The 25630-nt window shown below is 40.6% G+C and overlaps 4 protein-coding genes across 7 annotated transcripts in view; 2 read left to right on the forward strand and 2 right to left on the reverse strand.

Moving 5' to 3' along the window:
- The first annotated feature begins 31 nt into the window (after positions 1 to 31).
- stau1 (staufen double-stranded RNA binding protein 1) lies at positions 32 to 7923 on the forward strand. Of its 3 annotated transcripts, none has more exons than XM_068594797.1 (15): positions 32 to 231; positions 1897 to 2209; positions 2461 to 2582; positions 2692 to 2848; positions 2976 to 3132; positions 3237 to 3408; positions 3501 to 3596; positions 3735 to 3947; positions 4033 to 4176; positions 4312 to 4458; positions 4563 to 4638; positions 4745 to 5064; positions 5167 to 5289; positions 6517 to 6596; positions 7125 to 7923. In XM_068594797.1, exons 2-15 carry the CDS (start codon positions 2020 to 2022, stop codon positions 7210 to 7212), a joined length of 2085 nt encoding a protein of 694 aa, XP_068450898.1. In that variant the 5' UTR covers positions 32 to 231; positions 1897 to 2019; the 3' UTR covers positions 7213 to 7923. The 3 variants fall into 3 exon arrangements, with proteins under 3 accessions (XP_068450898.1, XP_068450899.1, XP_068450900.1); XM_068594798.1 differs by having other exon boundaries at positions 2979 to 3132; XM_068594799.1 differs by having other exon boundaries at positions 2692 to 2836.
- Positions 7924 to 8750: 827 nt separating this feature from the next.
- Positions 8751 to 11921, reverse strand: rdh20 (retinol dehydrogenase 20). The gene is made up of 5 exons (XM_068594597.1): positions 11384 to 11921; positions 10178 to 10276; positions 9802 to 9947; positions 9256 to 9387; positions 8751 to 9168 (listed from the first exon to the last, which is right to left on the reverse strand). The coding sequence occupies exons 1-5, from the start codon at positions 11834 to 11836 to the stop codon at positions 9048 to 9050; spliced, it is 951 nt and encodes a 316-aa protein (XP_068450698.1). The 5' UTR covers positions 11837 to 11921; the 3' UTR covers positions 8751 to 9047.
- Positions 11922 to 14363: 2442 nt separating this feature from the next.
- On the forward strand, positions 14364 to 17193 carry si:dkey-7k24.5 (somatomedin-B and thrombospondin type-1 domain-containing protein). Its single transcript, XM_068594174.1, has 5 exons — positions 14364 to 14607; positions 15019 to 15210; positions 15626 to 15704; positions 15799 to 15981; positions 17025 to 17193. Exons 1-5 carry the CDS (start codon positions 14376 to 14378, stop codon positions 17140 to 17142), a joined length of 804 nt encoding a protein of 267 aa, XP_068450275.1. The 5' UTR covers positions 14364 to 14375; the 3' UTR covers positions 17143 to 17193.
- Positions 16257 to 25630, reverse strand: part of kcnb1 (potassium voltage-gated channel, Shab-related subfamily, member 1) — a 30669-nt gene continuing 21295 nt past the window's right edge. For both annotated transcript variants that reach the window (XM_068594169.1, XM_068594168.1), the window contains exon 3: positions 16257 to 25170. In XM_068594169.1, coding sequence (XP_068450270.1) covers positions 23263 to 25170 — 1908 coding nt within the window. In that variant the 3' untranslated portion in view covers positions 16257 to 23262. The remainder of the gene's footprint in view (positions 25171 to 25630) is intronic.

Consider the following 25630-nt stretch of genomic DNA (forward strand, 5'->3'; position numbering starts at 1 on the left):
TTTGGAAGCACTTCCTCTGCGTTGATGTCACTTCCCGAAGAGAGACTCAAGGTAGAGCCATTCTCTTTAGTGTTTGCCCTGCTCTCCCAATGTCCACCTCCTCACCGCCCGCATTTTGATATATAAACAACACAGACTGACTCTTCTAACTGACCGTTAGCGAAAGCAAACGCTAGTGAGCCGACGTGTAGTAACATGGAGTAACTTTAAACGACAGAAGGAACGGACGAGGTGAGGTTTATTTTTTTGGCAGCGACTTGTCGAGGAGGGGGTGTCGGGGTGGGCTAACGCTAGCTAGCGAGCCATTTCGCCGGTTCTTTCCGGGTCTCCCTGGGAAATATTACGAGCCTTTAAATGAAGTAGCAGTAATGTCAAGTGCTGCAGCTAACGGGTTATGAGTGCTTCTTTCCGGAGACACCATTGCTGCCATCCTTGTAGCCAACGTTGCGTGTGGAGGATGTCCCATCATGTCCACCTCCCCCTGCACCCAGTGAGCTAGTGTGCTAACATGGTCCTCTGGTGAAGCCTACCAAAGCTTTCTGTCGGCCTAAATAAAAGTAAAAACTAATTTTATTTAGAGCTTGTTGGTGTCCTCCTCACTAGAGTCTGCTGTAGAGACATGTTCACACTCATTGTGGTCTATTCGAGCCCAAAGATGTGAGAAAAACGAAGCTCCACATTGTAACAGCTCGCTAGCTTGCTGGTTAATCTTTTAAATAAAATGGCATGTTGAAATTGACTTTAAACTAATATGTAGCTACGTCTATTTTCATTATATTTCGTAGCACGAGCTACGTGTTAAAATCAGTTGATTGGCTTTTTAATTACATCGCAGTGAGAGAGGGAGCCGAGGGCCCCACAACACCCAGACTGTGACAGACACCTCCCAACCTTTTGATGAGCACACAACCCATACAAAGAGTTTGTGTTGACAGCCGGGGAAACGTACTGTAACGTGTTGGGGACACAGCTGGGGCTCACAGGGGTTGGTGGTGAATGGGTTTGCTCTTGTCAACACGTCGCATTACTACATTGTTTGGTTGTGACTGATGAAGGAAGACTCCTTTAATGTTGGAGACGCTTCGTCCTGTGTTGGGACCCTGCACACAGATCCCTCCCTATGACACATGCATGACTATACATATTATACAGTTTTATGAGACCTGCATGTTGTTCATATTTAAGTCAATACACAATTGTGATGGTCATGCACCGCTGTCATTTTAATTTAGCTTGTGGTAAATTAAGTAATCTGTAAACAGTGGAACAAATAACATTAACTCATAATACACATAATACAGTCTGTCACTATTTCCATAGATGTAATATCTTAATATGTTAAATAAATCTAAAAGGATAGGCATAATCTGTAACGTTGAGCAATGACAATAAAGCAGAACCCAGAGCAAAAAAAGACACAATTATTTGAATGTTCATTCAGACAGCTCCTTTTTTTATCATAAGATGATAAAACTATTATGCTTTTTTCTGGTCTTCATTGTGCTTTTTACTATCGTCTGTCTAGAAAATCATGTTAATGGATTATTGTAACCTTAAACGATTAAGGCAATTTAGTATTTTTAGCACATGGCAAAATTCATATCTTCAGATTAAGAATTGTAATGATTAAAGGTGCAAAACGTATCGAGGGTGCAAAAATAACTACATTTTGTACGTTGTCTCCATCTCATCATTGATTTCCTCCCACAATCCAGACAAATGCAAGTTCAGTAATTTGGAAACTACATTCTCCATAGATGTGAATGTGGTTGTTTATGTTTGTCAGGCAACACCACAGTATCTGTGACGGTGCATTTTTTTCAGCATGATGAATATTTTCTTCCCATGTAGAAATGTGCACATCTTAGTTACTTATCTTATATCTTGACTTTCCAGGCAGAGCTTTCATTCAGACTTCCTCAGTCAACAGTTCCTCCCACTTCGGCATTCACCATTGCTGCACTACAAAGCTCTCATCTTGACCTCAGCCTAAGATAAACTAAAGCTATTCCAACGAAGATGTCCCAGCTCCAGTTTCAGTGCCCGGCTAGCCCCATGTCTGCTCCCTCTGCCCCACTGCAGCTGGGGCAGGCGCAGCCCTGCTACAGCATCCCCTGTTCTTCAGGCACCCTTCCCTCGGAGAGTGCGAGCCAGCCCATCAGGAGCTCGGCTCTCCCTGCAGGCTCAGTCACTCCCTATAATACCACAGGTTTGTTATAAGCATGTGTTTGCTTTTTTTGAGCCACTAACCTTTGGTGGGCTCTAGTCATTTGTATTTCAAATATTTAGGATTGTACGCTTCTTGCTTTTAAAAGGTCCATGGAGACCTGTTCGTCTTTTTAAGACTCTGTGAATTTGTCAGACTTTGCGACTAAGAGCAGCCTTTTTATTTTAGTATTCATGATCATATCTGTTTGCTTGGTTGTGAGTATTTTGGATCTTATTTTTTCTTTGTCATAGTATCTAACATGGCAAACCCTAAAGAGAAGACCCCCATGTGTTTGGTGAATGAGTTAGCCCGTTTCAACAAGATTCAACCGGAGTATAAGCTGCTGTGTGAGCAAGGACCAGCTCACTCCAAGGTACGTTCAGAGTCATTTTTACAGACAAGCAATGCTGTTGTATGGTGTCACAAGTTCTTGCCGTAGTGATGGCCAATCTTTTGTATTTCTTGTCTCTTGTGTCTGTCAGATTTTCTCAGTTGGGCTCACACTGGGAGATCAGCACTGGGAGGCAGAGGGGACCAGCATCAAGAAAGCCCAGCATTCTGCTGCTGAATCTGCCCTCACTGAGACAACGCTTCCCAAACCCACCGTGAGAACGCCCCGCAACACAGGCAAGAACCCAGGTGGGCTCATCCCACTGGCTCTGTTGCAGTCTCTTTCTAATGTGTGTTACCACTTACCCGGGAAGACTTTTCTCATGCATAGTTTTCTGTCTGTGGTTTGTTGGTTTTCTTTGTGCTGACCTTACAGCAGATGGCATGACACACACCATGGAGTTAAATGCACTATGTATGAAGCTTGGTAAAAAGCCTATGTATAAACCCATCGACCCATATCCGGGGATGAGACCACCAAACTTCAATTACAACGTCCGGGCTCCAGCACCTTACCAGCGCTCTATGCAACAGTGAGTTTCTTAAGAAAAGAGGACATTCTTCCATTTTGGTTCTGATTATGGATTTTTTTAATGAAGTTTGATATTGAGATATTTTATTTTTTAATTATGTCCAGGTACTATTACCCATTTCCTCCTGTGGGACCAATGATATACCATATGGAGCTTTCCATCGGAGGCCAGCAGTTTATTGGGAAGGGACGTACGCGGCAGTTGGCAAAACATGAAGCTGCTGCTAAGGCCTTAAAAGTTCTTCATAAGGAGCCAATATTGCAACAGTTACCAGTGGTAAGAAAAGAAGCGCACATGCATGAAATAGTGCTAGAAAGACATTGTACATTTTATTTAGGCATTTCTTTCTTTAATATCGTTTTCGACAGATGAATGGAGAGCCCGAGGAGGAGAATCTCAACAAATCAGAAATCAGTCAAGTGTTTGAAATTGCACTGAAACGCAATTTACCTGTCAACTTTGAGGTGATTTATGCATTTCCTTTTATAAAATGTGTATAGCAATATGTTCAGTGATACAGTATGTAAAAAAAAATGGCACAACATAGATCAGTTAATTTTCCAGTTCATTAATAGGACCCAAATGTTCCTGTGGTTTTCCAGGTTTTAAAGGAAGAAGGCCCTCCCCATATGAAGAGTTTTGTAGTGCGCGTTACAGTTGGGGAGTTCCCTGGAGAGGGCGAAGGAAAGAGTAAAAAAATTGCCAAGAAGCTTGCAGCAGCTGCAGTGCTGGGGGAGTTGAGGAGGCTACCCCATATACCCAGTGTGGAAAAGACACTGCCACGCATCAAAAAGAAAACAAAATCCATCATTAAGGTAATGTAACCGGTGAGCTGCAGTAAGTATATTCAGTATAGACCTAAGGACTCTTCATTAAGTAATGAATTTGTCACGCCAACAGCTTCAGACCAGCCCAGAATATGGCCAGGGAATGAATCCCATCAGCCGCCTGGCTCAGATCCAGCAGGCCAAGAAGGAGAAGGAACCAGAGTACAGCATGGTGACAGAGAGAGGTCTACCTCGGCGCAGGGAGTTCGTCATGCAGGTGACTCAACAGCGAGGAAGGCAGCTCGTTATCATGACTTGTACAACATCTGTTTATGTTCTTCTTTGCCTTTCTTTGTTGGTTTCTCACCCACTGTGATCTATCTCTGTGATCGCTGGATGTTTGGTGGTACAGGTCACAGTGTGCGGCGAGACCGCTGAGGGAATGGGACCTAGTAAGAAGGTGGCCAAGAGGAATGCAGCAGAGAAAATGCTGGAGCTCTTGGGCTATAAAGTGCCTCAGCCTCAGCCTCCAAAACCTGCACTTAAAACAGATGAAAAGGTACGATGACACCTTTTGACAAGTCTAGTGAACATGGCAGACAAGAAATATTTGATATCTGTGACAAACCTTCATTCCATCTTTAACGGTTTTGTAATATTTAGGCCCCAGTGAAAAAACCTGGAGATGGACGCAAAGTGACCTTTTTTGAGCCTGGCTCTGGAGAGGAGGCGGCATTGAGTAAGTGATCGTAGATCTACTGAACTAAAATATTTGGCAGTGGGCAGTGTGTAATTATTTCTGTTGTGCTATTGCTCCTTTTAAAATGTGTGCTTTTTCTTTGAAGGTTCCAAGGAGGAGGACTTCCGCCTGCCTTACATGAGCCACCAGCAGCTGCCTGCAGGTATCCTGCCCATGGTCCCCGAAGTGGCTCAAGCAGTCGGAGCTTTCCACGCATGCCAGGCTAAGGACTACAGTCGAGCTGTACCCAACCCTGGCAAGGCCACAATCACTGCCATGATTGCCAACGAGCTGCTTTACGCAGGGACATCACTGACTGCTGAGACTATCCTTAAGAACAAAAATAGTCTGAACCAACTTCCACACGGACCCCTCACCAGGCCTTCAGAACAGCTCGGCTTTCTTGCATCGGTGCAAAGCCTGCAGGTAACGAGCATGTTCTTTGGTGAATTCAATGAGACCATTTTGGTGCATGTATTTGATTTAGACAAAAATAAGTTAATTAATTGACATTTTATTTGCTTGCAGGTGGAATACAAAGATTTTCCCAAAAATAATAAAAATGAGTTTGTATCACTCATTAACTGCTCCTTTCAACCACCGCTCATCAGCCATGGGATCGGGAAAGATGTAGAATCCTGTCATGATATGGTGAGTTTTAAAAAAAAGAAGTATTGTTCCTGTTTAATACTCTTTTAACAACCCGCAAGGAATAACATTGTCTGTGAACTCTACCAGCTGTCAGAAAAGAGATGACTTTACAGCCCAAATTGGAAATGTGAGAGTATGTTGTCGCCACAAGAACGATCAAATAACCAAAAGGAACAAAATGCTAAAAACATACAAACTGTTTGTAACCTTCTACAGTATCAGTTATTGTGTGACAATGTTCAGTTAAATCACGGCTGAAATTTGTTTAGCTTGGTGACGAGGTTTCATCAAATGAACTCACTATAACATTATCCAATGATAACATAGCAGGAAGGAGTATTTTACACCGTGTCATTTTCCACGTTCTACAAAAAAAATAATTGTGATTATTTTATTATCTAGTAGATTTTTTTTTTTTTTTTTTTTTTTTTTAAATTTCTGGCATAATAAGACAACACACACCATGTTAGGGCTGAATCAATTCCTCAAGAAACTTAAATTTACTTGATTACAAAAAAAAATTGATGCAAATGCCGAAGAGGAGCTGGTTAATGTTAGCTGTTAGCGGCGGGTGGCCCCACACTCCTGCTGGCCTAAACAACAGAGCTAAGGTAAAATTAAAATATTATTATAGTGAAATGTGTTTTTTTTTTGGCAAAAACTTTATTATAAAAAGTCGTTTAAAGATGTTTTCAGAATTTAAAATAGATACTACAGAGGAAATTATGACATGTTTAACTTCCTAACACTAGTGCCAAAATTTCATTTCTATTTGATATCAAATCATTTATTTAATAATCGTTTGAATTGTGTATTTTTATCCAAATAACCACTATATATGACAATAGCATTGTAAAAAGATAACGCGTTTATAATTGACTTTATGGTGGTGGAAATAATTCTTGCTAGACGGTGGCACTTTAATCCACTTTATGTGTTTTTATTATAGAAAGATTACATTATTTAATGCAATTTACGCAATACAAATGTTGATCATTCTAAAACGGATACCAATTTGTTATGTCTTATTTTCTCTTTTGTTAACTTAGTATTTCTCCAATAGAATAATCGGTAGACTACTCTATAATTTAAGAAATCGATAGCTGTAGCCCAACACCATAGACAACAATAGACAACAGATATGCATCCCACAGGATCTTATTGAGATTTTTGTAATCCTTCTTCTGCCACTGCAGTAACCTGTACTGTTTGTTCTTCACTCTTCAGGCCGCATTGAATATATTGAAGTTGCTCTCAGAGTGGGACCTGCAGTCAAGTGAAAGGACAGGAAATGGACCAGTCTCTCGGTAAGCTGTCACAACGCGCCTTTTATTTTGCTAATAACCATCATGAGTACTAAGAATAAAAATGCCTCATGTAAACACTTCAATCAGCAATAAAAAGGACATGTTGTTTGGGCTCTGCTAATTTTCCAAGTCCTTCATGTTTCCCAGAGAATCTTGGGAGATAATCTATTTATTTTCGGAATACAAACCGATAAAGGCTTGGCTTTTGCTTAATAACTCTGGTTCTAGTATAGGCTCATTAAAAAAGCTTGGCTGTAAGCTAGCAACAGTTTCAAGCATTCATCGTGGCCCATGATCAAGGGATAAAGTTGCTGTTTTGCATGTTTTTTTCTGATTGTTGTGTAAACAGGACCCTTTTATCGGATCATTTTATTCAGCACACAGATAAATACTTCTATGGGATTCATACTTGACATTGCATACATTAGGAGGACCTAACACTGGTGCATGTAAACATAGCCATGAAGGGAATATTTTGGGACTGATTATCTGTTAACGGTGACACTGCCTGTGTCTTATTTTCTACAGGTGTGGCAAGCAGGAAATGGAGGGTGACCTGCACCTCAAACAGGCTAACTCAAGCACATTGACGCAGACCCTGGATGGCACGGTTTAGATGATCCGGCTCGGTTGTCTGTAAAAGCACTAGAGAAAACTCAGACACTGTTATTAGTTGTAGCAGGCTACAGGAAGCTTCAGGCCCTGTAGACTCTAAACCATCACTCCTCATATTCATCGTTCCCAAATGTTCACAGTTAAACAAGATTGACGGGGAAAAAATAGGTTCCTTCGCTTGATTTTGTTTAATTGTACACAGTATTTATTTTGTTGCTTTGTAGAAAAGGTAGCTGCATCCTAGTCAATGAGTTGGGGCTTTACTTCAAGAAGAAGCAATTAACTGTGAATTCTTTTCTGTTTTGCCTAAAACATTTTTTTTCCGTTGTGTGAATTTCTAATTCTTATTTTGAAGACTTTTTCATTTCATCCCCCCACTGAGGTAGTAGTTCATTAAACAAGCTCTTGCCAAGGTTTGGACCTCTTCTTTGTCTCGGGTGCAGCTGACGAACCTCTGTTGATTTTCCTAGAGTGCTTTATATCAACAACCACAAATGAAGTGTTACTGACATCACCATGTAGGGCCGGGAAGCATTTGTGACTAAATGTAGCGCGTGATGTAATGTGAAGTTGTCTCTGCCGTGTGTGAACGGGGACACATCCCTGTTGCGTCAGTTTCTCCAATACTCCACTTCCCTCCCTTATGTCAACCTCTCTTCTTTCTCCTTTGCCCATGGTAATTAAACTTACGTGCATACGTGCACAAAACAAAGACTTTGGTTGTCTCGTCTTTTTCTTCACCTGCCAATAACAGAAAAGGTGATGTTATCTTGTAGTTGTTGAAAAATGTATTATAATGCATCAACTTGTATCTGTTGTGGTGTAAATGTTGAACACAATTGATTGTATTGAACAACAATTTCATTATTTAAGATGTTATTTATTATGCATTTGCCATATTGTTAAATGTATTATTAATATATTAATGAAGGTATATATATATATTGCTCAAATATGGCTCAGCCATAGGGTTCAATGCATGCTTGTGTATCATTTAAGTTTGATCAATTCTGATAGGGATTCTTCCTATCAAGTCTAAGTTCTGATTCATATCAGAACTTAGATTTCATGATCACTTTTATATTTATTAGCCATCATAATGAGCTTCATAATTATTTGTGTGTGTGTGTGCATTTAAACTTTATAATTCTGGGATGTATTGACTATGATGAGACATTTTAAACGGTACGTTCATGCATTATGTTGAAGGAAATGCTTCATTAGTCATACTTACATGAAAATAGTTGTGCACTGTCATTACTTGTTATTGTATCTATGTTGTCTTTTGATATTAGCTTCACTTTTATTTGCTGCTAACATGCTTAGATTTTTACCTTCATCAGCATTATTACTCTTCATGCTGATTTTTATGCCTTGTTAAAACATAAAAGAACACAAGCACACAAATCACTTGGTCTCAGTAGTAGTAGTAGTGGTTTTCAATCATTTTATTTTACGTGAATATAAGACCGCACAATATTCTGGTACATTATTAAATTACATATTTTAAAGTCACTCCAATTCCCCTTTTGGCTGGCTCAGGATTCAGTCCCTGTACGGTAGTGTGTGGTTGAAAGTGACTAATCTTCATCTGAACATTGCTAAAATGTTTATGCGGATGCTGATGACCACTTGGCTGAGCGGCCATCTAGCACACACTTCTGAATGATCCTTCTCAAGATCAGATCTTAAGATCTTACTCCTGCCTGTAGCTGGGCAGTTTGGCCCACTACGGTCCACACAAGCTGAAAGATTTATATTTACTTTTAAAGGACATTTGATTTCAATTTGAAGGGTTTGACTCCCAAAAGTTGTCTTAACTGTACTTAAGTACAACTATACAACCTTAACAGAGCCATTCGATGTTTGTTTCTTCTTGCTGTCAATGAAAGGGTACATGCACTTGTCGGACCCCATGAAACGATACGTAACCACATTTGATTCCCATGGCAACATTCTGAAAAGGAACAGAAAATACTGAACGTCAGCTGCGAACACTTGCAAATTGTCTCTGGTTCAAATGAAGGTGTAGCTTGGCTCTTACGCTCTGCAGAGGAAAGGCAGGTATGTGAGGCGGGGGATGCACACTAATGGTTGGTCTATCAGGATGGCGTTCATGGCCTGCTCGACACAGTACTGCGGCTGCAGAGGAGGTAAGAACAGTTCCACTTCCTCCCTAGTGGGGGCGTCCAAGGACAAGCAGGCTGTCACTTATGAGTTGGTATTTAGCATTTTGACAGCAAACCCAAACAAGAGCAGCCACATGCAGCAGCATGCAAAGTCCATTCAACCATATTCATGTGCTGTAATCTGTACAGCAGTCAACAGGAATTTAGTTCAGCATATGGACTTCAATGTGTTTATAACCAGTACTGCAAGAACATACATTGTAAACCTAAACCTAGAGGAACAGAAGCAAGCCAGGAAGTCTTGAATAATTTAGTTTTCAAAGCAAACGCAACAACAGAATGCAGGGTATATGGTGTGTCTGTTGGTTGGGTTGAATCCGCCCCATTCACGTGCTAGGAAATAGCATTTAATGAAAGGATTTGATTGAATTAGGAACTATGTAAAAGTTGTGTTTACATACCGTATCTTGCAGCCTTCAAACATGCCTGTGTCTACAATGTAAGGGCACACAAGGGTCGTCTTCACTCCTTCAACCTCGTCAGCCAGCAGCTCGTGTGCCAGAGACTCGTGGAAGCCCACTGCAGCAAACTTACTGGCACAGTAATCCTGTCTCAAACAAAAATCAAAACTTCCATTGAAGATTTCAGACCTGCTCAGACAGCTGTTTTTGTGATACACATTTTAATTTGGTTATTTATTTGCTGACTCAGAGTGAAGAGTGAGAGAAAGAATGCAACTCTGTGTGTGTGTGTGTGTGTGTGTGTGCATGTGAGTGTGTGTGTGTGTGTGTGTGTGTGTGTGTGTGTGTGTGTGTGTGTTGTCCCTCCCCGGTTCACCTCGACACAAGCTGTGCTGAAGAGACCGAGGACGCTGGCGATGGTCACGATGTGTCCATGATTCTGGGCCTTCATCTGAGGGAGGAAGGCCTTCACTGTCTGAGGCATTATACACACACACACACACACACACACACACACACACACACACACACACACACACACACACACACACACACACACACACACACACACATTGTTAGATTGCAACATGTGATGCAACAAACCATGTAGTGTTTATATGACTTAAGTGTTGCTCAATATGAAGGAAGCTTATGTTTTCAAGCAGCTTCATATAAAGAGGATTTACGCTCCATGGTGTGAAGGGGATAAAGTTATTAACCCAATATGTGTTGTCATGTGTTGGTCTGTGCACAATAAGCTGCTCTGTTTAGCAGCTGATGTTGAAAAGCTTGTACATTGGGAAAACCAAAAGCTTCATTTCCAACTTTCAAAATTTCCGTCTGTGCTAAATTATTGTGTTTGACTTAGAAAGTACCTCCTGAAAAACCTGCCAGATTTGAGTTTGATAAATTTAAGTGTTTAATAATGAGGGAGCACAATGGAGAAAGTGGCACCCCATGTAAACAGTCTATGTCTGCAGCTTTATATTTTATTAAAATCTCATATGATGTGTTTCTGATGAAGCACGAGTAGTGTTCAACATTCAGTTAAACATAAGCTGATCAATGGCTGAATTTCACCCAGAAGTGCTCATGGTCTTGACCGTATAACATATGTATAGTGATTTGCTGCTAAATATCCACTGAGGATGGCCTCAGAATGACAATTTAATAAAACATGACACTGCACAGACAGACTGTTTTGATGGTTAGCGCGTTATCTTTTGTTGATATAGTATTTACTAATACTGACTCACAATCAAATATGTCTGGTCACATACAACTTCACTCATGTGACTTCCAACAAAAGAGACTGATTGTTCAATATGAACACAGTTTACTCCCCATAAATAGAGAAGCAATTATTATTCTGGATGAGCAGATTAATACAAAGTTTCATCCTGAGTATTGGGTCCAAACTAACATACAAATGAATACATAAAGCCTCTTCTGTCTGCCAGGTAATAGGACATTTAGTACAATGTAATACGTCATTAGCAGCTGGACTTCATGTCTGAGCGAAAGGATCTTGTCTGATTGATGAACTGTCGCACACATTTTAGTTTGACTAAAGCGTTCTCACCCAGAAGAGGGCATGGCAGTTGACTTTCATGGTCCTCTCGATCAGTTCATCAGGACAGTCTAACATGCGCTCCCCAGCCACCACTCCAGCGTTGTTCACCAGCATTGTGACGTCCCGGCCTAAGTCCTTTCGCACAAGCTCTGCGCTGCGATACACATCATCTCTGTCGGTCACGTCCACCGTGTAAGTGTACGCCTTACCCCCCATCTCACGCACCAGCTGGGCTGTCTGCTGGTTGGGACCGCTGCTTATGTCCCACAGCACCACCTCCGCCCCGTGCTTGGTGAATTCCTGAGCAAAGAGACGACCCAGGCCGCCGCCTGCTCCGGTGATCAGCACCAGCTCTCCATCGATGGGCTTGGTGCGCGGGCGCAGGATAATGCGAACAGAGTTGCGCAGGATGAAGTAGATCACATCCAGCAGCATCATCTGGAGGTCCATGAGGAAAATCATGTTGAACTCCTTTACTGCTGATGGTCTTGATCAGCAGCCTACGGTGGATTACACTTCACACAAAAAAAGTTAGATCGTGGTAGTGAAAAAGATGCAGACAGGCTGGAGTTTCCCTCCTTCTGTGACCCGCAGCCTCCATCCATGGTGTATTTAAACCCTCTCCTCCCAGATTAGAGGAAATACCTTGAGCTCCTAATGAAATCACTGTTGAAGCCAGTTGTGAATGTTTTTTAACCATTACTGAGACAAATAGCCAGACGGCATCACATTGAGTTAAAGATTCTTGAAGCACATACTTGTTAAAAAGTTAACAGCTTGCACATACTGTACATGTGAAATTCTATTGAAATACTATATGAGAAATAACTATGTGAAAAATGTACCTTTATCAATATAAATATCTGCATCATATGTGTAAACAAACACTATTAGTTTATCTCTTCTCAGTATAAACAGAAGACAGAAGCTGTGCATGTTCACATTGAGGGGAAGACATTAAATGGGACAACTTTGTGTTTTTTCATCTTTAGTTTCTATTAGTTCAAGGCCCCATTACTATCTACTGCACTCAAAAGGCAGTTTGTATGTGAATCCAGCCTCAACTGTACTAGAACTAATGCATATGTTATGTATATATTTACCTCTGTATATGTTATCTATTCATGTAATAGTATTTTATTAAGTAATACTAGAAAAGTGAGAAAATGAGAATGAATTGAGTACCTTATTGGCTCCCAGACATCTTGTGCATAAGTGCAGTTGTTCAGATGTTAGCACAGCTGCATCACGGCAAAGTTATAGATAAGCAGTCAGATGAAGTTTACATTTTTGATTCAAGACACACTTTAGTCCCAGCTCTACCCCTGCCTCACGATCATATTAAATAAGAACATAAGGAGATTATGTTAACTTGAACTGGAAATCTCTGTTACTTATGTGCCAAGAATGCTGCGAGTTGTGTGTTACGTTTTCTTTTCTTTTTTGGTGAACACTGCCAGCCTTGTTTAGTCCCTGTGTTGGCATATGGGCTATTTGCATGTTTTATAAATCATGAATTAAAATTCCCTAGCTTGAGAGAGCTAATACTACACCATGACCACCTCCATTTATTGTTGCATCTAAGCTGATATTACCGGCAGTAACGCAAAGGTCTTCTGTGTCTTCATGTTTTCTTTTTTAAACCCAGAATTTATGTACAGAAATAGGCCAATGATTTAAAATGAGTTTAGTTTAAATACTGCCAAGAATGTTGCCCTATTGTGACTTGTTGCATAACAGCAAGAAAGCAAGTGCCCTAAATCTGGCTGTGATATGGATCCAATGTGGATCTGTATCTGATTGTTTGCCTGCCAGTTATCCTGTTGGATGTGCCGTAACAATGTTTGACTGTAGGGTTTTCTCAGCACTGGGCTATTTCTGTCTGATTTAATCGAATCTATGCAACTTTTAAAGCACAATGTATTGTCTAAATGTAAACAAACATGTAATCATGTTGTTGTGGGAACTGCTTTAGAAGTTAAGACTAATATTATTTTGAAAAGTAAATATTCAAGTTTCCTGAAAAAAGAGAAGAAGAGAAGGTAAATACTTAATAAGAACAGGAGAGAGGGGTGATTGGTGTTTATTAGTTGTATATCCAGTTAGTGCTGACCGTCTGTTTAATGGAGCTGTTTTGTAGGGGCCACAAGGTAGGGCCACATGTAGGGAAACGGCTCTACGACTGTTCTGGTAATGCTTGTTCACTGTGTCTGTATGTGTTTCGCTCAAGTCCTAAACTTGAGTTTGTGGTGTTTTGAGCAGTGTAATCTTTCAGCTCAGTCCTATTTCTGTTCCCATCTTCTCCCTGGACACTCACAGTAGAAGGCTACTGGAAATCTTAGTTCAAGTGTAAGCCTGCACTGTCCACATTGTTGTTCTTTCGCATGAATGACCTCAGCCACAAGAGTTTCATTAATCCACTGTTTTCACATGTTGAGGCACACGTTGGCCTGGGAAGCTGGCTGCCAACATACGGAGAGAGAAAGAGTGACAGTGACACGAAGCGAACATAGATATATTTTACTGTTTTGCAAGTGAAGGTAGTTTTTTCTACATATTTTACTTTCTTTACTTTATTTTCGTGAAATGTCATGCAAATGCATGAAAAAATGAGATTCTACATCATACTTTTTACTCTGTTTCAGCAAATTAACTGTAAAGTCCTGTGATTGTAACATTAATGTTTCATAGATTAATTAAGTCGAATATGTCTAATTTAAAGTTTGTCTAATCAATCTGTTCCTAGTCCAGTCTAACACTTTACCTTTTCTACAACGGTCAACTGTTCCTTTAAGAGGTACAGAGTTGACACAAGAATAACTTCCAACTCACTGATCAGTGCCTCAGCTCACACATGTTAGGCGTGAGTTAATATTAACACTTAGTACTTCAACAGGGCAGTACTTTGAAACGTTGGTTTTAAACTAGTGAATAACTTCAGACTGGGATTATTGCTCCATCCATTACATTGTTGCCTTATAATAGAGCATTACCTGTTGTGATGACAGTCGGGAGGAGCAGTTCTGTGTCCTTGGTTTGTCTCGGCGTCTCTTTGTTCCTCGTCGGTCCGTGTCAGTCGGGCTGTCGGGAAACAGGTGTATGTTGCACCGGGCGGGACCCGTCGTGCATCAGCAAAGGATGGAGGTCTGACCGGTTTTATGGGCCCTGCTACTGCGACCAAGCCTGTGTCTCCACTCTGGACTGCTGCCACGACTATAAGACAGCCTGCCCAGGTGGGTTGGTGCTTCCAAAAAAACCTCTCTTTATCAAATATTGAATTCAATGTCATCTATTTCAGAACAGTGTCATGTTGACATTAGTTTTGAAGTCTCAATAAAAAAGCCTTTATCATGCAGTCTACACCAGGATAAACGTAGGTCTAACCAAACTGATGCAATTACATTAAAAACAAAACTTAATACTTTGTACGAAAAGCCAAATTGGCTGTGAGACCATCATATTTACTCGATGTCTACAATGTCGCTGGAATGCTCTGATCTATTGATTAGAATTACACATCTATTTTAAACATTCTTTTTCAGTTATCTGACTTTTCTTCCACATTATTTATAAGAGGGTATAGAGAAGAAATGTGAGCTTGCGTGTTTTCTTTGGGTGAATGTACTCCGTCTCTTCCCTGTCAGCGCTGTCCTGCGTGGTGAGTGAGTGGACCGAGTGGTCCGGCTGTGCTGAGCCCTGCAGGGCCACAGTCCGCAGGAGGAGCAGGACGATCCTGCAGCAGCCACTCAACGCAGGTAGACCGTGTCCCAATCTGGAGGAGCAGGCCGGCTGTGCAGAGTACTGGTCCCAGCAAGGGAACTGTCACAACCCACTTGGTGAGAAAACTCTACATAGATCCTTCCGCACATCTGTGTGATCATCACATTATTCTCCGACACTCAGTGGAATAACTTAATCCTGTTAAAAAAAAATATTAAGAGTAAATATGGTAAACAAGGTTATTCAAAATTGTGATAACACTATATGACATCTGAAGTTGTCTGTTTTGATGTAAAAGAGTGACAGGGATACGGATGTGCGGGGTCTTAAGACATCTGTAGTAGTATCAGCACTACATTTTAAAACCATCTGATGAAGCGCATGTGTAAATCTGTTTCTTTCAGCTTCTCAGGCTGTTTCACACCAGAGCATCTCACGTTCATGAGCATTTTCCCAGCACATGTTCACTTTAAATATATTAGTACTTCAACATATGGTCACATGTGATGTTCTCATCATCTTCTTCTGCAGTTCCAGCACTGATTATCACGGGCGGCTATGGCAATGCTAGGAAGAAAAGAGACATCCACGGCAACAGTGACATTATAGGGTACCAAGTTCAGTTGCCTTTGATATGTTAGCATGTATTTTCAATATGTATTTACTCTGAATTTGGTTTGTGTGTGTGTGTGTGTGTCAAATAGATATTGTGTCCAGTTTCAGTTGACCTCTCTGACTAAAGGATGCCAACAGAGTTCTGGTCCACACACCCAGTGGATGCAGCACCTGAGGGAGGGGCACTATGTGTGTGTCGAGTGCCAACCGCCTGCTCTTGCTGCTGGACAGACGCATTGTGCCGGAGACGGAGAGGAAAAGGAAGAGGGCAGGTAAAGAACGGAGAATGTGCCACCTAAACTTATGAGAATGCTACCTGAGTGAAAACATTGTCACATCACAACTTGCTTTTTTTTCCACCATGATTACAAAATAAAGAAATAAGGCCATTTAAATGTGACAAAAAAAATGTCAGCTAACATTTTTTTATTCATAAAGCTTCACAAATTTAGGTTTGTGTTGTTCAGGAAATGTTAAAAGAGATAGAAGGTATTTGTTTTTAAAGCCCAGCCAAAGGTTTATTCAACCATGACATTATATCTTCTCTACAAACAAAATGAATTTAACCTTTAAATATATACTTGTAATAGGAAAACTAGCGCATAAAAATGCAAACCTAAAACATTTCTAATTTTCTGTACTTGCATTGCTATGTAAACAATGATTACGCCATATGATTTTAAAAAAAAAACTCTTTGCAATTAACCATGTAGTTTTTGAGAGCAGTCCATTTATAGACATGGCTTAAAGGTTCTCAGTGGCGTTTTTATCTAACCAAATAAAAGTTATGTTTACATTAAGTGTGTCTCACACAGTGTGGATCCCTGGCAAAAGTGATGAATGCACTTCTTTCCTCATACAACCTTTGCAGAGCTGATCTTCCATTGTTTAAACCCTTATATAGCAGGAAGAAGTCTTCATCTTTTCTTCTTTTGTTTACACATCGCTGCATATACTGCAGCATTGCCACCACCAGTAGATTGTGGAATAGTGGGACACCGTTGGCATGAATGTGTATGGCGTGCATTTGGTATGTGACAAAATAAAACAAGGACCCACTCTGAGCAAACCACTCCATGGCCTTACCAGAGGTCCAAAACTCCACATTTCATTCCAAATCACATTCAACATTCTACCTTTTGTGTCTGCATTTAAGAGGCACATTTATGGATAGACATGGATCAGTTGCGAAGCGCCTCTTAGATCTGATTGGTGTCAATGAGGACGACCACTAGAGGGCACCATTGTTTATCTCTTGAATTAAAAGAGAGCTCTCGTGACCACTAACTCCTTCCTCCCTCCATGATTCCTGCAGAAGACAGTCTCTCCAGTGGCAGGCGGTGGGAAACCCTCGATGTCGGGGCGTGTGGAGGCGTGTGGGGAGGCTGGAGGCCTGTTCCTGCCCAACAGCTCACAGCTTCCTCTTTATCTAACCTCCTCCTCTCCATGTTTACTCAGACTAGTGTTGTACCTTCTTCTCCAGATTAGTGCAACTACATGTAAACATTTAATTAATGTGGCTGAGTTTGTGCCAGTGAAAATACTTTTCTTAACAGAATATAATACATTTATTGTCCTCACTGCCCAACCAAAGCTTTCATATCACCTATTCCTTTTTTGGTTAGCATCAAAAACTGCGAATTGCCAGTAAAATGAAAGTCAGAAATCCCTAATCAAAATGTAAAGTGATTTGATTTATTTCATTTTAGTCATCCAAGGGAAATGTTGCTTGTCTTATTAAGAAATAGAAATATCTTCGGACATTGAGACAGTTTCTTTTTTTTTTACGTGACAAGAACTGGCTCTGTGTGAATCACAACCAGTCACAACGCCAAAGTTACAACATGCACTGAACAACAGAACATTTATACAGAAACAACAGCATAGAAAGTCAACAGGTAAAAATGAGTTTTGTTTTTTACAAAACAGACAGCCTCGGGACCTACAAACAACATTGTATAAGAGCTGGCAAAGGTCGTTCAAATATCTTTTTTCAATTCCCTGGAAATAGTGTACTTTATAAAGACTGATGGCTTAGGCAAGGTTGGGGTCAATTTCACTGAGAGCTTAAAACATAGAAAGAAATGAAGTTAATGTATAAGTTTATGTTTTTAATTTGTACTAGGTTTTTTTAGTCTTATGCTGTAATACTGGTTCTTGTGTGATTTGCGTTTTAATCCATCAAGGCATCCTGAATCGACCCCAACCCTGTAATACAGTGTTAGATCCAGAGTATGTGGAATCGGGCTATACTTGCTAAAGCAGTGCTTCTCACTGGGATTGGAAAGTACCACATCCTGGGAAAGAGCCCTGTGGGGTTCCAACAGAAAATGAAAAAGACCTGAACCTTTTAACAGTTAAATGTATTAACTAACGTGACAACCAAGTTCTATTATAAGTTACAAAAAAAAAAAAAAAAAACGCATTTGGGAGCCTTGTTATTGAAAAGTTTGAGAATCTGTGCTCTTAGTTTGTATCAATAAATGAGAAATAAAACAAGATACTTGATTGTGTTTTCTTCATAAAGCATGATGGTTCCTTTAAATTACTTCAAGTGAAATTAAAAGGTCTTAAAGACTACTCGATTGGCTCCCTTGGAAATTCAGGACAGAAAAACAATTAATATTTAGTTTTTTGAATTATTCACAGTATCACAGTCATGTATGAAAGCACAACATCATGTTTGATGTTTCTTTTCTAAGACCTTGTCTAAAAGCTTAACATACTGCCACTATCACCAGTTTCACGATTTCTGTGTATGGTCATGGGTGCGTATTTGCGTAGCATCTCGCCAAAAATAAATTTAAATTATCTCAAATAATACTTGCTGTCTGTTCATGGAATATTGATTGTCATCATTATTGAAGATATTTCGGCGAAACGTGGTCCTCCGAGTGGGAGTGGGGGGGAGTAATGAAATACATTTACTCTCGTTAATGTGACCATAGCTTTTTCCAATTTTCTTTTTTAATCTGTAATTTTACTTTTACTTAGCTAGCCTAGCCTACTATGTTTCACAAGTATCATACTACATTTCAAGTCGTTTCCGTTACAGGGTAAACACATAACGTCACGTGATGAAGTCCTGATGAACTGTGTGACATTGGAACAGACGAAACCACATATATCACTCAGCAGCTGCAGCAGAGAGGAAGCTGCAGGTGAGTCTGCCTCTGCAGGGGGGCGGAGCTCCAGAGAGGAGACATTCTTCACCCCGGAAATGATGACCTCATACATGTTTGCGTTCACGGGCCTGACTCACGGGCGGCGGCCTGGGGCTAGAACTTTAATCACCATCAAAGTATAGGGATCACATGAGGTGTGGTTATATTGAGCAGTATTACAGTACCTAGGCATAGTTCAAACATTGTTGCATCTATCCTAATTAATGAATAGTTTAATGCAACATGAATTATTGCAACAGTGCAAACATTAATGCAACAGCGCGTGGACACTAATTAAAACCGATGTAACACATTGGATAACATGTCAGAATCTCCAGGTGCGATTTCGATCTGCACTCACTGAGGAACCTTTATTGTCCGTGTGAGGACGTTCTGCCCGATGGGACCGACGAGAATAGTTTCAACGCTGACAAGTGAGTATCACGAGAACTTTCCAGAGAACTTTCCAGACGAGAACATTAAAAACCATGTGGTTGTTGTGAGTGTGCGTGCTTTTCAGTGTGACAAAACTGTGCAGTCTTTGCTGTTTTAACGTTACATGTCCACACTGTGATGTTTTATTCTACTACTGTTTTTATTTATTGTCGAGAATGTTTTTGTCAAGTTGTCTTGAGTTTCACTTTGTTGCTTTGTTGCACTCTTGTAAGGCTAGGTCAAGGAAGGCAGTTTCAAACTGATAAATCAGTTGTATGCACAGCCTGCAGAGTGCCATCTGTTGGTATGGGCTTAAAGGGTGTTCTTGCGGATGTTCTACCTGTGCAGAAGTTGACATTTAATGCAATGTATTTTCTAGTCTTACATGTTTAAAATGTGTTCATAGTACCAGTACTTTTACTTAAGTACAATTCTTGAACTCAGTGTGTAATATAGAAAACCTAAATGGTGGGACAGAAGCCCCAATGTTGATTCTTGAGTAGTTGTGTGATCTGAATTCTTGTAATCTTAATGTAGAAAATGTAATTAATTTACATTTTTTGACTGCTGAAATGGACTCCGAAGACCGACAGAAATGTGTTTCTTTACAAATAAAGAAAACACTTTTAAATCTCCATGAACATTCAAGTGTGACAGGGTAAAAGATGATGGCATACATTGGCCTTGACTTTCCATAAGATAAAGATAAATATGCAGTGAAAACGTAATCAAACTAACATCCAGCTGTTGAACCAAAGGTTTCCCTTGTTAAGACTGATGTCGTTTAACCAAAAGAGAATTAAATGTAATCAACCAAGTGTGCATGTGCATCATCTGTTTGTTGTGTAATTGAACCTCGACCACTTCAACCTTGTAAAGTAATATGAAGATGTTTATTGTGGGAATAATTAATTAATGTATGATTATAACCGAAGGAGCATTCAGGCACAACACGTTTTTGGGGAACCTTGAAAGTATTTTTTTTTTTTTGCAGTTAATTGTTGTGTAGGACATTTTCTCATAAATAAAATACCATCAATTATTTGGTAATTCTTCTTTGCAGACAATATTTAAGTTTAAGATCTCTTTGAGAGTGACCTTTTTTGTGTGAACCTAGCCTCTATTATTAGCAAATGTGCGACAAAAGACAATAAATAGATATCAGATTCATTATTTCTCTTCAATAAAAAAAAAAGGAGCGTGTGAAGATAAAGTGTGCCTCCCATCCCTTTCTTCTCAGCAGTAACCTAACATGCATCCTAAAATCTCATATGATTAGATTGCAACAATGTGTTACGGCTGCATGGTAGTCAGAACTGCAGATGAAACATGAGGGAACAGAAGCAGGTCCCCGACATGCAGCTCATTCTTTCCCATTAAGCGGCAGCGACGCAGCTTTAATGCCCTGGCTTCACTGCTGTCTCACACATGGTTCCCTCTGCCGCTCGCAGTCATTGCTATTCCTTTCACACCTCAGCTCCTCTCGCGATGGGAGAACAATATGAAATGGCTCAACTCTGTGATTAAAACAGGAAATGAAATCAGTGTTTGTGATTAGACTCTGAACAACAACACGAAAATACACATGTCCATCATCTTCTTTTGACGAACATTTTACTCAACATATACTAGTGCAATGATTTATATTATTTATATCTTTCACCATTATACGTGTTTCAGGAAGCTTTTACAGTTTGGTCCATTTTCTTGGATAATTGGTTTATCGGCAGTGGGGGTCGTCTTCGCTGCATGTCTTAACATCAGAGAAAGTTACTGTGACTTAAGACATACCTGCTCCTGAGTTTTTTAAAGGTATTACAAAAATGTTTTAGCTTCACATTCAAAATTGGATTTGGGGGTCGAGGGAGGAACAGCGGGTTCTTAATACATTATACCAACTGTGCTCATATTGACTTGGTCTATGAAGTCAATCTTAATATATGTTTTATTTCACAATTTTAAGGTTAGGTTTATGGTTAAAATACAGCACTTTTGTCTGCCTATATTCTGTGTATGGTAATTCACGTAATATGTTTAATTATCAGTGATATTTAAGACTGTTTCTCTTTGCTATGTCAAAATGTAAACAGATAATAGAGAATACGTTCAGGGAAATTGTAGTATTTATGAAATGCTACAGAGATTTTAGACATAAACATAACAACGTACAAGGTCCTTACATCATAATGTTGCTTTTACACAGTACTCGTAAATATGCACAGTGAGGAGTGGCTCTGCTAACATGTGACTGCATACTGTTACTTAATGGGTGCATGCCTATGTGTGCGTTCTCGTATATGTGTGGAACATACGTTACATGCAATCAGATCTTCCCGCCCCAATTAACAAATCGTTGCTGAGCTGCGGCCAGCCTTTAGCAACAGCTGCTGTCACCATGGAGACTAAGGTGTATCTATGTATCTTAAAAAATTGTCTTTCAAACCTTTCTATGTACCAGGGGTGTGAGCTCATGCATGGGTTTCATCAGGCCAGGCATTTACAAATGATTCATGGTAAAGTTAACCTGGCGGTGTATAGTTAGTGCCATTAAAAGTTATTTTGAGGATTAAAGGAACAAGGACGAGATGGAAAACTCTCTTGTTTTAAATACACGTATATTCCATTATCGGAGTGTGATGCCTTTGGACACTTTTGTGTTGGTCAAAGGGAGGCCAATGCATGCGGAACGTCTGTTACTGAAATCTAAAGTTCATGTAAGTAAACATATATGTTAAACATAAAAAAAAATATATGTGAGGATTTTCATATGTTTCATTTTATAACCCTCTTATGTTATTGTAAGTTGACCGGTTGGGTGCTTGCATGCTTCATACATGTGTGCTTTATTCAGCTATCAAGCTTATTACTTCTGGCTCTTATGTTACCCCATTTCAAAGATTCTTGGTCCGCTACTATCCCTTAAAAGATTATACTGAGGTACAAAGACAATATTCACTGGTCAAGATTTGGAAGTTTTGGCCATTCTGACCATGACACGATAAGATGGGGGATAGCGAAACACTGTTTAAGAAAGAGCACTCCTTCTAATGATGATGGGCCAGAGCCTCCAACAACTGCAGCCTCTGTGCCACAACATTGAACCTTACACAGGATTACTCTTCACATATGACACAGCAGACTAGCAAATCACACATTTCTATAATTAACTTTCTCTTATCTAGGCTATATAAAAATAAATCAGGTAAGACAATCTCAAGAGTGTGTAAGAATTACCATTAGATCACCCATCAACATTCACACTCACTCGCAACATGCGCACACACACACACACACACGCACACACGCACACGCATACACACACACACACACACACACACACACACACACACACACACACACACACACACACACTTACAGTATATGCAGCTATGCACACCCTACAAATGTAAATGACTAAGGCCAGTTTTGGGAATGGAGGGCACAAGTAAGTAGCTTATAGGCTTCTAGGTCCTCTCCTATATCTCTATGACTACAAAATTAATTGGGACTCAGTAATGGGATAGTGGGCAGCAGGGATTTGTTTTACTTAGAGAGTATAGAGAAATCCGTGTCCCGCTAAAACCATCATTCAGTCTGGTTACACCAGTTATAACCACGTATCAATTTGTCTGATGCCTCCGCTTCCACGTGGATCTGTGAACAGACCTGTTGGCTACCTGGGAGTGCTTTTGTTGTGTGTTATACCACTAATAGGAGTTGAAGAAGGGGCAGTGACATTCTCCAAATTAGTAGTGTTTTTCTCCCAGAGTATTCACCACACATGTTGACCCTGAGCTTAGTGCCCAACGGCATGCTCGGGTAATTTGTAAAATGTTTCGGCGAGACCTTTTGTCTCTTGCGCTTCCTTTTTCTAGAGTGTTTTAAGTTTGTCTGGTGTTTTCGTCCCAAACACTCTGGCCTCATTTTCCTGTTTGTTTCTGTTGCACTTGTACTTCAGAGGCTTTTATCCAAAGCATTTTGACGCCCCCTCTCAACCTTTGGTCTTCGCGCCATTTCGGGTCCTACGTGATTCTCATGAGCCACCCCACGAATCCCTTCAATGGGGAATAGGCAGTTCTGGCCTAGAATTTTTTGGGCTGCTTCTAAATGGTTGCAGCCTTTCTGATAATTGATGCTCCGTTTTGGGCTTGAACCACACAAAAGACGCTCTGAAGGACTGACATCAGAGAGGTCGCGGAGGTGTTCGTCATCATCTGTATCGGCGTCGATGTATTTGCTGATGGAGGAGTCGTGAAAAGTGAAGACAGTTGCAGCCAGGGTAGTGCTCTCTGGGGACTTTGGTGGAGTTCTGCTGCTGGCAGTGGTGTAGACAGAAACTTCAGGGCTTAATAGAGAATGGTCTGACATGACTGAGCTGTCTGAAAAAGGGGACAGGCCTGACCCCCCCTCATTGTGACAGCCTCCTTTGGGGATAAGACTTTTGCCAGAAAAGAAGAATCTCCGTGTATTTTCTGTGCATGAGGGCTTTGTGACAGACACAGGAGTCAGAATGGGCTCACGCTCCCTGATGTTTTTTTGGCCTGATTTTGCACTGCCGTGCTGGGAGAAGGCTGTAGCCGGACTGTGGGAGAACCTGTCGCTTTCCTGAAGACCAAGGTCCATTGCTGGACTATGAGGGTAGCGTGGATTCTCCTGGAAGTCTGTAGCACAACTGATGTAGCTGTCTATGCTGGACAAGCTTTTCATGTCCCCCACTTCTCTGGCTCCTATTACACGTGGCCCGTGATCTTGGATGGCCCCCAGCTCTATCTCATCTCTCTGTTTGCTAATTTTGGAACCCCTCTCTTTAGCATTGAGATTTGGCTGGGATTGTGTCTTGGCCATCTGGTTGTACATCTCCTCAAGCTTCTGAACATTTAGCCTTTGGGGACTGGTTTCTCGTTCCTTGTTGGGAGAGCATAGCTCCTGAGCATTGAAGGAATGGTTTGAGCTTGTCTCTGATGCAGCTCTCTTAGGGGTCCATTTCCACCGGCTTGGAGAGAGATGGTTGTCATGGGGCCTCTCACTCTTCTCTACCACCACATCCATCAGTTCGGCACTACGAGCAAATGCTTCTTTCAAGTTCATTGAGACAATGCTACCATTTCTCTTTGCCCTCTCCAGGGCCTCTCTTCGTTTAAGTGCTTTTTCCTGCCTCTTCTGCTCCTTGTAGAATTCAGAGAAGTTATTTACAATAATGGGAATTGGGAGGGCAATCACAAGCACTCCAGCTATGCAGCACAACCCCCCCACTATCTTTCCCAGTAAAGTTTTTGGGTAAATATCTCCATAGCCTACTGTGGTCATAGTAATAGTGGCCCACCAGAAAGAAGCTGGGATGCTTTTAAACTTTGTATCCTCCTCGTCCTTTTCAGCAAAGAACACAAGACTGGAGAAGATCATGATGCCCATAGCCAGGAAAAGAATAAGTAGGCCCAGCTCATTGTAACTCCTCCTAAGAGTGAAGCCTAGAGACTGAAGACCCGTGGAGTGACGAGCCAGCTTAAGAATACGTAGGATACGCATGATCCGAAAAATCTGAACCACACGTCGAACGTTTTGAAATTGCAGAACACTCTTGTTGGATTCTGTCAAGAAGATGGTGACGTAGTATGGCAAGATGGCCAACAGGTCAATGACATTCAAAGGACCCTTAAAGAACTTCCACTTGTTGGGGGAAGAGAGGAAGCGAAGCAGGTACTCCATGGTAAACCAGGCAATACACACAGCTTCCACATGGGCCAGTTGTGGGTTGTCTGAAGACTGGCCAAACTCATCCGTGTCCTGCAGCTCTGGAAGGGTGTTCAGAGACAAGGCAATTGTGGAGAGCACGATGAAGAGGATGGAGATAATGGCCAGGATCTAAAGGAAAAATGTATGAAAATTATATTAGTAAGGCTTGCAGGATCAGGGAATTACACATTGAAACCAGATATAATATATATTTAAGCATCAATTCCTTATTCTGGCCGCTCAAAATACAATAAATACACATTTAGTATTGGTTAAAGAGGATTTGAATACAGTAAGGATGTGTTAATAATAATAACAATCTTACAGTCAAAAAAAGTATCACAAATCCCTAATTTTAAAGTGTATAATTGGCTGACAGCTAATGGATTGGGTTGGCTTTGAGCACTTATTTATTCATGGCTCTCTTATCAGGCTTATTCACATGAGTGAGTTTCCTTGAGTGGAAAATCAGTGCTAAACAACCAACCAACCAACCAACAAAAGCAAGAGCATCACAGAATGCAATGTTGCTTGTTGAACATGGTAGATAATACATAAAACTCTTCTTTTTGGGTGGATTAATGTTTTA

This window comes from Clinocottus analis, unplaced genomic scaffold, assembly GCF_023055335.1.
Source record: "Clinocottus analis isolate CAN_PGR_092001 unplaced genomic scaffold, fCliAna1.0.p SCAF_3, whole genome shotgun sequence".
Classification (NCBI taxonomy): domain Eukaryota; kingdom Metazoa; phylum Chordata; class Actinopteri; order Perciformes; family Cottidae; genus Clinocottus; species Clinocottus analis.

Excerpts from the sequence above, each read along its gene's own strand:
- stau1 (XM_068594797.1), top strand. The coding sequence starts at position 2,020 with ATGTCCCAGCTCCAGTTTCAGTGCCCGGCTAGCCCCATGTCTGCTCCC. Across the intron at positions 3,133-3,236 it reads TACCAGCGCTCTATGCAACA|GTACTATTACCCATTTCCTC; the intron begins GTGAGTTTCTTA and ends AATTATGTCCAG. Across the intron at positions 4,639-4,744 it reads TGGAGAGGAGGCGGCATTGA|GTTCCAAGGAGGAGGACTTC; the intron begins GTAAGTGATCGT and ends TTTTCTTTGAAG.
- si:dkey-7k24.5 (XM_068594174.1), top strand. The coding sequence starts at position 14,376 with ATGACAGTCGGGAGGAGCAGTTCTGTGTCCTTGGTTTGTCTCGGCGTC. Across the intron at positions 14,608-15,018 it reads CTATAAGACAGCCTGCCCAG|CGCTGTCCTGCGTGGTGAGT; the intron begins GTGGGTTGGTGC and ends CTTCCCTGTCAG. Across the intron at positions 15,705-15,798 it reads GGCAACAGTGACATTATAGG|ATATTGTGTCCAGTTTCAGT; the intron begins GTACCAAGTTCA and ends TGTGTCAAATAG.
- rdh20 (XM_068594597.1), bottom strand. The coding sequence starts at position 11,836 with ATGATTTTCCTCATGGACCTCCAGATGATGCTGCTGGATGTGATCTAC. Across the intron at positions 10,277-11,383 it reads ACTGCCATGCCCTCTTCTGG|ACAGTGAAGGCCTTCCTCCC; the intron begins GTGAGAACGCTT and ends ATAATGCCTCAG. Across the intron at positions 9,169-9,255 it reads CTGCCTTTCCTCTGCAGAGC|AATGTTGCCATGGGAATCAA; the intron begins GTAAGAGCCAAG and ends GTTCCTTTTCAG.